At 36.4% G+C, this 10,757-nt stretch overlaps 1 protein-coding gene across 1 annotated transcript; it reads left to right on the forward strand.

Annotated features, from left to right (window-relative positions):
* The first annotated feature begins 2,216 nt into the window (after positions 1–2,216).
* GUN1 (s uncoupled 1) lies at positions 2,217–7,733 on the forward strand. Its single transcript, XM_086575814.1, has 4 exons — positions 2,217–4,278; positions 6,097–6,313; positions 6,909–7,090; positions 7,266–7,733. Exons 1-4 carry the CDS (start codon positions 2,339–2,341, stop codon positions 7,528–7,530), a joined length of 2,604 nt encoding a protein of 867 aa, XP_086431940.1. The 5' UTR covers positions 2,217–2,338; the 3' UTR covers positions 7,531–7,733.
* The last annotated feature ends 3,024 nt before the right edge of the window (positions 7,734–10,757 follow it).

Consider the following 10,757-nt stretch of genomic DNA (forward strand, 5'->3'; position numbering starts at 1 on the left):
ATATTGAACTAACATCAAAGAATAATTAACGGAAAACCAAAAACTGGATGCAACTGCATTAAACTAAAATCAGATATTAACTAACGGGAAATCAGAAATTGGATGTAAATGCATTGAAATAACCTAAAAAAATAGTTAATTAACTGGAAATCGGAAGTCAGATGTAATTGCATTGCACTGACCTCAAAGCATAAATGTCCGTTTTTTTAGCCTTCTCACATGAGTAATTAGGAACCCAAAACGAAAGTGAGTTTATAAAAATAGACTCTTACATGTATGTAATTTGTATAAAAATTGTAAACTATCGAACTAACCTACAAAAACAATTAATGGGAAATCAGAAATTGGATGCAGATGTATTTAACTAACCTCAAAGAGTAATTAACGAGAGATTGGAACCTGGATGCAAATGCAATGAACTAATCTCAAATACTAATTAACGAAACATCGAAAACTAGATGCAACTGTACTGAATTAACCTTAATGAATAACTAACGGGAAATCATAAAGTTGATGCAATTACACTGAACTAACCTCAAATAATAATTAACGAGAAATCGAAAACTTTGTGCAACTGCATTGAACTAACCTCAAAGAATAATTAATGAGAAATTGGAAACTGGATGCAACGTACTACATTAAACTAACCTCAAAGAATAATTAATGGAAAATTAGAAACTTGATGCAAATGCATTGAACTAATAACCCTAAAACATATTTGTATTATATGTGTGGGGACTAAATGTCTCGACAAATATAGTTTTGCGTTTTAAGTAGTGTTTATCATAATTTTTTTATTGTGATTGGGAATGTCATGCTATTTAAGTAACTTTAATATTATCTTCACCACATTAAACATTCTCACAAAACTTCAATCAAACTTCTATTGTTAAACCTAACAATAAAAAGAAGTCGATGAGTTTTATCAAGGTTTGATATTTCCTTTTTTATAGAGAGTGGTGGAAGAAATTTAAATGAGTAATTAATATAATTCTCATATCTAATAGCTATGCATAGTTACTAATATTTTTTAGAATAATTTAATATAACGACACCCGTTCGTAGGACATGTTCATGTGATAAATCTTTTCAAGTAAGAGTAGTGTATTCTTTGAGGATATAAAAACAATCAATCTGTTTGAGTGATTTGTATACTTTAGTACATAAGCCGAGCAGTGATGATTTACCGCTAAATCACCATAAATCAAATAAAACTATTATACAAGCTAGATCAAGTTTAAGATAATTCCATTTGAAAATTACGGATTAATATCTAAACCACAAAGTGAAGAGGCTATCTTAATTTGATCCCTTCGTTTCCAAGTACTTATGTACCATAATCGCTGCTCATTAACGTATTTCGGTTTATTTTCAATAAAAATATATTCTGATTCGAAAATTTGCCGCTAAATCACCGTAAATCTAAGAAAATTATTATACAAGCTAGATCGAGTTTAAGATAATTCTATTTGAAAATTATGTATTAATATCCTAAACCACAAAGTGAAGAAGTTATCTTAATTTGATCATTTAGTTCCCAAGTACTTATGCACCATAATCGCTGCTCATTAACGTATTTTGGTTTATTTTCAATAAAAATATATTTTGGTTCGAAAATTTGTGTGAGACATTTTGTAAAGCCTTTTCAGCACACAAAATATTTAATAGATCTCGGGCGTATGCCCGGGGTCCAAAATCTAGTCTCTACACTATATGATAGCCGGGTTTGTAGGAGCCACACTTATCAACCGAACAGTGTATTTCTAATATCTCTATTTTAAGATTTTAGAGTTACTTCCCTACGTTTATTTAAATTACATCTCTCCTATTTATTAATTACAATTCAATAATTTTAAGATAGTCTTCTTAATTTAAAAGCTAAAATTTATGTATATGAATTGTATATCTTTTCCATTTTTAGAAAATTGTTTCTCTTTTCTTAACAAGAGAAACAACTTGGCGAATTGATGCGTAGCAGAGGACACATGCTAGTCATTAACCTAAAATTCCTTGAAGGCCTTCAATTTCTGACTTCTCTTGCCCCAAACTTCAAATCCCGAAATCATCATAAAAAATCTCAGTAGCCTATAATCAATTAAATCAGAGATCTTCTTATACATCCACGTGTAACAAAAAACCTGGATCACAAACTACATACAATAGAGTGGTGACCAAGTTATCAAAAAAGAGGTAGATAAGATTTTAATGTCTGAATGAAAGAAAGCCTCTTCGAAAAACAAGTCTTCTACCGTTGACCTACAAAATTGTTTTTCCATGGCGTCTCCTTTTCGTCCTTAAAATCCTCTCTCCCTAGATTTTCTCCCACCTCAAAATCAAAATGGCTTCATCAACACCACCACACTGTTCACTAACAACAACAGCAAAACCAAATCAAAACCATCACACTCCCTACCGTCATCATCAAAACCACTTCACTACTTCTCACCCACACCCACCACACAAGTTCACTCTCAACTCTTCTTCATCTTCTCATCATCATCATCATCCTTCACCCACAAACAGAAATATCGTAAAACCAAACGTTTCACAAAACCCAAACTTCCAGTCCTTATCTCATCTTCCAACTTCAAAATCTCAACTTGGTGTTGATTTTCGTGGTCGTAAGTCAACTAGATTTTCTTCCAAGACTCATTTCCGTGGTCCCAAGACTTCTTCTGGTAGTCCTGCAGCAGAGGAAGCTTTACAACAAGCGTTACGTTTTAGTCGTGATGATGACGGGTCGTTGGACAGCGTGTTAAGGAGTTATGAGTCCAAGTTTTGTGGTTCAGACGATTACGGCTTCTTGTTACGTGAGTTTGGGAATCGAGGTGAGTGTTCTAAAGCTGTTAGGTGTTTTGAGTTTGCTATACAAAGAGAACAGAAAAGAAATGAGCAAGGGAAACTAGCTAGTTCTATGATTAGTGTACTTGGGAGATTAGGAAGAGTTGATTTAGCTAAGAGGGTTTTCGAGACTGCGAATAGAGACGGGTATGGGAATACGGTTTACGCGTTTTCAGCTTTGATTAGTGCTTATGGGAGGAGTGGTTGTTGTGAAAAGGCGCTTATGGTTTTTGATTCGATGAAAAAGTCTGGGTTGAAGCCTAATTTGGTTACTTATAATGCTGTCATTGATGCTTTTGCTAAAGGGGGTGTGGATTTTAGTAAAGCTGTGGAGATTTTTGATGAAATGGTGGCTAATGGTGTGCAGCCTGATCGGATAACGTTCAATTCGCTTCTTGCTGTATGTAGTCGTGGTGGGTTGTGGGAGCAAGCGAAGAATTTGTTTGGTGAGATGGTTAATAGGGGAATTGATCAAGATATATTTACTTACAATACATTATTGGATGCTGTATGTAAAGGTGGGCAGATGGATTTGGCTTTTGAGATAATGTCTGAGATGACGGTGAAGAATGTATTGCCTAATGTTGTAACTTATAGTACTATGATTGATGGTTGTGCCAAAGCTGGAAAATTAGAGGAAGCTTTAAATTTGTTTGATGAGATGAAGCATTTAGGTATTCGACTAGATAGGGTTTCATACAACACATTACTAGCGATATATGCGAGCCTTGGAAGGTTTCAAGAAGCTATGGGTATTTGCAAAATGATGGAGCGGGCTAACATAAAAAAGGATGTGGTGACTTATAATGCGCTTTTGAGAAATTATGGAAAGCAGGGTATATATGATGAGGTTAAGAAGCTATTCAGAGATATGAAAGAAGAAAACTTGACTCCTAATTTATTGACTTACTCAACGTTGATTGATGTGTACTCGAAAGGGGGTCTCTATCAAGAGGCAATGGAGATTTTTAGGGAGTTAAAACAAGCGGGATTGGAGGCTGACGTTGTTTTATATAGTGCCTTGATTGATGCTTTATGTAAGAATGGACTGGTAGAGTCCGCTGTGTCATTGCTAGATGAATTGACAAGGGAAGGAAAACCGCCCAATGTTGTTACTTATAATTCTATTATTGATGCCTTTGGTAGGTCTGCAATTACGAAATTTCAAGAAGGTGCTGCCTCTGAAACTGATGAGTTAATGAATGAATCATCTGTTTGTATGGTTCTCCAAAATGCTAATGAAGGAAAGGAGAGCAATGACGACAGGGTTATGCAGCTGTTTGAGCAGTTAGCCGCTGAAAAAGCACATCCTTCGAAGGAAGAAGCCAAAGGAGAATCTCAGGAGCTATTGTGCATCTTGGGACTTTTCCACAAAATGCATGAACTGAACATAAAACCTAATGTTGTCACCTTCTCAGCTATTTTGAATGCTTGCAGGTAAACTTTCTTCTGTAATCCTGTTATGTCATGCCATGTTTTTTTTTTTTCTCGAGATAATAGAGTTTGATGTGAGTGTAGCAGGAGAATTGAGATTATGTATGCTAGCTAGAGTATTACATTCTATCTATTTTGTAATATCCAGACATGTCCTCCAACATGTAATCATGGTCTTATAGAAGCTTATGCGTAACTTAATGGAAGTCATAACCTTGCTGATAAATTGAGATTAAGCCTCAGTTTTCATGTAAAAAGAAGGTGGGAAATAGTGCACTATTGTTTGATTCGACCTCTTTTTGTGTATTACGAGATTAATGGATGAAAATCGAGAAGAAATGAGTCCACATGTCAGTAGGTCAGTAACTTTAAAGAGTTGCTTTAGTGAAAAGGTTTTTTTCTGTCAAAGAAAAAAATGGAAAGCTATACAAAATGAAAATTGAGTAGTACTTTGAGTAGAGATGATGTCATTATTTGATAGGATGGATTTGAAATACGATCGCACCTTTTGATATATTGTGTGATGTTCAAAGTCGGGAGATCGGGGATGATGCTGCCCTGAATTAGGGATGGGTGGTTGAAGGTATGTTTGGAAGTACGATATGAGTGATCTGCATATCAATTAGACTGTAGAGGTAAGAAAGATAAAAGTTAGACTAGTTATATGCGTTTTAGAGCAAAATTTTGGCAATTCAGATTGACAAGGTTAGTAGATGCACGATGCATGAAGATCTTGGGATACATAAATACGGTGAGAATAAAGTAGAATACTAGTGATTTGACAAATCATAGTAGCTACTCTTATAGGCCATACACTAATTACATTTGTCTTGTGTTGCTAAAACTGAGAACAATTGGTAAACCAAATATACGTAGAACTAAGTCGATGAGAGAGGAATTAAAGAAGCTTCTGTTGATACTTTGTATTATCTTTTATCGTGGTTCCCACCATCTTCCTGCACCACATGACAGATTCTTCGGCATTACTTCATTAATTCAGTATGCCTGATCACCTGGATTTTTGTTTTTGAGTATACGCTTATGTAAGATCTGAGATACATCAATGATGCATTTGTAGCAATGTTACATGGACATGCCATCTTTCAAAAATAATCCGTGTCGGATACATATCCACATGTCCGTGTCGGACACACACGGACACATATTGTATGTGATATACCTCAAATTTTGATATTTCTCCGTGTCAGACGCTTCATATCCGTGTCGGATACGGACAAATGTATCCGTGTCAATGTAACTTAGATTTGTAGCATGTTGTTTAACTAGGGTAGCTAATGATCTCTACCCTTGTATCTTAATCAGAAGGAGCTTGTAGGTTCCAGGAATAGTACTTAAAACATTTGATGTTGAAAGAGGGAATTTTTTTCGATCAGCTTGTATCGACAGGCTCTCTTTCTTCTCAATGTAACTCACTTTCAGACATTGCCAAGCCTAATGGATAAGCATATTGACATACTACCCTTCTATTTTATTTTCCAATAGATGCCTTGTGGTTTAATTGGTGAACTGGTAGAGTTTTGTCTCTAGCGCCTGTGTATTGCTGGGTACTTCTTGCTATTTCTCATATGTCCTCACTGAACTCTGTGCTATTCTTTTTAACTAAGAAGTGTCATGCATTGAACTGTAGTTTATATCTTATTAAGATATGCATGAAGAAAAATATTTCTCGAGATAGAGTTGATCGGAGAATAAACGTCCTGTTACTGACTCCAACATTTATGTCAAGCCATGATCAAGATGATTCTGTACTTTTAAAGTACAAATTTCTATGTTGGCAGTAACGGTGGTGTTTTCTTGCAGCCGCTGCAACTCATTTGAAGATGCTTCCATATTACTAGAGGAACTCCGATTATTTGATAATCAGGTATATGGTGTTGCTCATGGACTTCTAATGGGGAGTAGGGAAAATGTATGGATTCAAGCTCAAACTTTGTTTGATGAAGTAAAACGCATGGACGCTTCAACAGCATCTGCATTTTACAATGCGCTAACAGATGTGCTATGGCATTTTGGTCAGGTAAGCTACATCTCTTGCATGTTCAAGCAATTGACTTAAAGTGCACATACTACCGTATGGGTTAGTGTCCAACTCGGTTACAATGTGTCCGACATATACCCACTGAATTCTGTCCTTAATTCTTCAGTATGAAAGACAGTGCAATTTGGTGTCTGACAAGATTAATTCTTTGGAAACGGATTGGTCTTGTTCATAGGTTTTAATTAAGTATGGCTGATCTCCAGGCTAGACTAGAATGTACTTGTCAGCAGTTGCATGCTGTAGTGCTTCAGTAGGAAATTTTACATAGTAAAAACCTTAAAGAAAACAATATTTTGAACAGCTCAAGTGTACCTTCCTCTTGCCCGATAACCTCAGATTTACATGTTGGCAATAAGGTCTTCTTTTATTTATGTCATTCTGTTTTAGAAGTTGCTGAATTGTTGGCAAGGAGGAACTATAAGCTGCTTGAACTAAAGTGATGTCTGTAATTTGATGCTTAGAACCTCCTACCATGTGTGTCCGTTTCCAAAACTAAAACACTAAAATCAAAAAGCATAATAGACTTCTACTGGTTTTATCTTCCATGTTTTCAAATCCTCTGTAATTTCTGTAGAGACAAGGAGCTCAGCTGGTCGTGCTCGAAGGAAACCGCCGGCATGTGTGGGAGAATGCGTGGTGCGTTTCTTGTTTGGATTTGCATCTAATGTCATCTGGAGCTGCTCAAGCCATGGTTCATGCTTGGCTGCTTAATATACGATCCATTGTTTTTGAAGGCCACGAGTTGCCAGAGTTAAGGTACAAATCAATAGTTTGGGGTCTGTAGCAAGTATCTGTTTGGGATATTCAAAGACTCTGTGTTTTTTATGGATATTCAAAGGCTCTTAAACTGTCATTTCTGTGTTTTCTATATACTTGCAAATGTCTGGGTAAGTTATATACAACTTGAGATTCAAGTCCTGCTTCTGTACAGCATTTTGACAGGTTGGGGCAAACACAGTAAAGTAGCTGGAGATGGCACTCTCAGACGTGTTGTTCAGGCACTTCTTATCAGAATAGGTGCTCCCTTCCATGTTGCTAAGAGCAATATTGGGCGGTTTATTTCAACAGGGTCCGTTGTTGCTGCTTGGTTAAGGGAATCTGGTACACTGAAGGTGCTCATCCTGCATGATGATAGAACTCACCCAGAAACTCTAAGGTTGAATCAACACACTGGTATGCAAATACTCCAATTGTAATTGAAATTATCCTCAGGTTTGTTTCTGAAGGTGCCTCCTGGTTCTGTTGTTCCCCTGTAATTTTGTATGTACAGTTGTCTCAAGGTAGCAGTAATGTAATTCTTCTTTTGTATCTTCCTACCTGTATTTTCCATGGGGGAAAAACTGAACATTCAATGTAATGCGATAATTTATGTGCTATTTCCTTTGGAACATCAAGCAAATCTTCTGTGTGCCTAGTCTTTAACGACAGTGTTTATTTGTTAACTTGATCTATCTTAGTCGTTTGTACATAAAAGCTATCTTCCTTCTGATGAAAGCAACTGCAGTAAGACAGGTTATGAAAGAGAGTGTTGAATTCATTCGCGCATGTAGACAAGGGATGAGTATGAAAAATTCTTCTGCAAGTTGAAGGTTTTTGGTGATGAAATTTTCTGCACCAAGTACAAAGGAGTGTATATGAATGACTTGGCTGAAGATGTAAGCAGTCTCTATTCAAATTGCCACTCAAAAGTTTGCAGTTTCTTTTCTCCCAGGATTTATGCAGCATTGTTTATGCTATCCAATTTCTTCTCTCTTCCCTGCACCATGCACTGAACGAGCGCCTTATATGGATACGGAAAACACAGGAACACCTTGTATAATTTTTGAGCCCTTGTGCAATGTACAATTGATTTTTATCTAAACCTACGTAATTTGCTAAAGTGCCTGGCCTGCCGACAAATTAACAAAAGAAAGTTGCATGATTGATACCAACTTGGTAGTTACCAATAAAAACTTGGTAGTGTATTTAAAATATACCAAATAAGATAGATTGAATTCAATAGATGATACTGTATGTGGCGTTCGGGAACATGTCGTTCAATTCAAGACTTGTACGTGGAAAGAGTCGTCAGTGATCCTGGGACTCGTGGTGTATGAGGTCTTATGTTTGGTACTCGGGTTTTCTCTAAATCCATAGATATGAGGGTATACTATATTTAAGGATACCTACTTTAAACAACGTGGGCATTTGGTCTAGCTGTATGATTCTTGCTTTGGGTGCAAGAGGTCCCGACTTCGATTCTCGGAATGCCCCTCTGAAATGTCATTTTATTTTTGAAATATTCAAGCTGAAAGGAGGCTCCTAGAGCAAACCATCATGTCAAATTATTGAGCCGAGCACGAAATTTGAGAGCTTGCATAACACTTTGAATTCTGGTGCTATTTTCCAGCTGAAGTGAATGCAACTGCAAAAATGGATACTATCAATTCTCCTCCCCACTTGGCTATGCAGCATGGCTTGCAGGCGTCCCTTTGATCGTGGATGCTAGCAAAATGGTCCGGCAATTTCTTAGTCTATAGCCATCAACCAACTTGCACGTAATTCTTACTGCCCAATAAGGAAGTCGATCAACCTACTAGGCTCCTACGACAATACAACACAGATGGTTGATCCTTATTTTATTGCTGGCTAAGCTAGAAGATAATCTGAAGCTCTGAGCAATGCGGCTTTAGGTTTATGTAAAAGCAACAAATGACAGTAACTCAATCTCGCCTTGGCATACCACCATACGCAAAACTATGGACCCGACCATGGGTCCATGGTGTGTTTTTATTTCCAGCAAAATGGAAGTGCATATATATTTATTAGGGTATATTCGAGGGCTGCAGAAGTCTTCACCTCTTAGACTAATTGTGATCCAAGTTGCAGGGGTTGATTAAAATTTAGTTGAATTCATGTCATGGCAACTGCTTCGATCGTCAATGCAATCCCGTCATTCAGACTACAGTCAAAATATCGATTGTCACCACAAGCATGCTTCCCAACACGAATACCTCTTTGGTTGCGAAAAAACAGCACCAATATGATCCAAAGTTGCGAAGGTTGCAGAAAAGAATATGCAAAGTTTAGCATCAATTGCGTCGTGAATTCCAACAAGAAACATACGTAGTAGATTTGGAAAATGTCGATAAAGATAAAGAAAGAAATTGGCTTGTTATGTTTTTGGAAGGAGTTGAAGTGACTCTGAAAGCCTTAAAAAGTTTGCAAAAACCTGCTATTGCTGCTGCTCTTATGTTAAGTTTATATGATCCACACTCAGCATTAGCTGTTATTGGACGGGAAGCAGTTCGCGTGGCTGCTGGTACAGGTTCACGTATTTATCTGTATGTGATCAAGTTTACTGCCTTTGTTTTGTTACTGCGGTTTCTATGGAGTGACGACGTTGTTTCTCCAACACAGAAAGAAAAAGTTGTGGAATCCATGAGGGTTTGTTCATCGGAATTTACCCTGAAGGCTTGTTTATCAGAATTCAAAGAGGGCCTGGGAAGAATTAGAAGTATAGTGAAGACCAAAGGATGGGGTTATATATTTAACGGCAAAGGAAGATTTTAATTGGATTACAATAAAGCTTAATTATGTTAATTTTGTATATAAGTTTAAGACCAACGGATGGGGTTGTTTTTTTTCTATAATCAAAGGATGTGATTATGTCTTCAGATTAGTGACGCAGGCATTATTTGATTCATTTGCAAGGTTGAGCAAGAACATGCATTGCTGGTTTTGTAAAATGGACAAAGAACCTTTTTTTGTATGCGTATATAAAGCTTCTTTGGATGGATAAAGTTGGGCTGGAGGATTGAAATATTGTCTCACAGTTGTAGGGATAACATCAGCTTTGCTTCGTCTTCTAGATTGGTTTAAGTTTGCCTATATACCTGAAATGGATCGGATAACAGGCAATTGCCAACCAAGAAATTGGTCCCCAGGGCTATTTTCGAGTGAAAATCACTCTTAGAAATAACGTTTTTTTTTTAAAAATCACTCTTAAGGACAATTTTAGGGTGAAAATAACTTTAAAAACCAAATTTGGAGTGAAAATAATCCGTCAGGATAAATAACCCGGATTTGAAATAAATATTTTCTGATTTTATCATTTTATGTCGTTTTGCTATAAACAATGAATATTCATACTTTATGTTGATGTATGAACAATAATGGTTCATATCCCAAATAGGTGGATGTACCTCATACAATATATTAATATATAAATAATGATTGTTCCTAGCTCATACTGAGGTTTAAACAATAATTGTTCATACTCTAATATGTGTACGTTTTTACTGATTATACATTATGTTAAGGTATGAACATTGACTATTCATACCCCAAATAGGTATGAACAATGAATGTTCATAGCTCATGTTGTGGTATGAATAGTGATTGTTCATACTCCACATAGATATCATTATTCATACTCCAATAG

Source organism: Coptis chinensis, chromosome 8 (genome assembly GCF_015680905.1).
Source record: "Coptis chinensis isolate HL-2020 chromosome 8, ASM1568090v1, whole genome shotgun sequence".
Lineage (NCBI taxonomy): Eukaryota > Viridiplantae > Streptophyta > Magnoliopsida > Ranunculales > Ranunculaceae > Coptis > Coptis chinensis.

Bases quoted from the DNA above. Each gene is read 5' to 3' on its own strand.
- GUN1 (XM_086575814.1), top strand. From the start codon at position 2,339: ATGGCTTCATCAACACCACCACACTGTTCACTAACAACAACAGCAAAA. The intron at 4,279-6,096 runs GTAAACTTTCTT...GTTTTCTTGCAG, and splicing joins GCTATTTTGAATGCTTGCAG to CCGCTGCAACTCATTTGAAG. The intron at 7,091-7,265 runs GTACAAATCAAT...GCTTCTGTACAG, and splicing joins CACGAGTTGCCAGAGTTAAG to CATTTTGACAGGTTGGGGCA.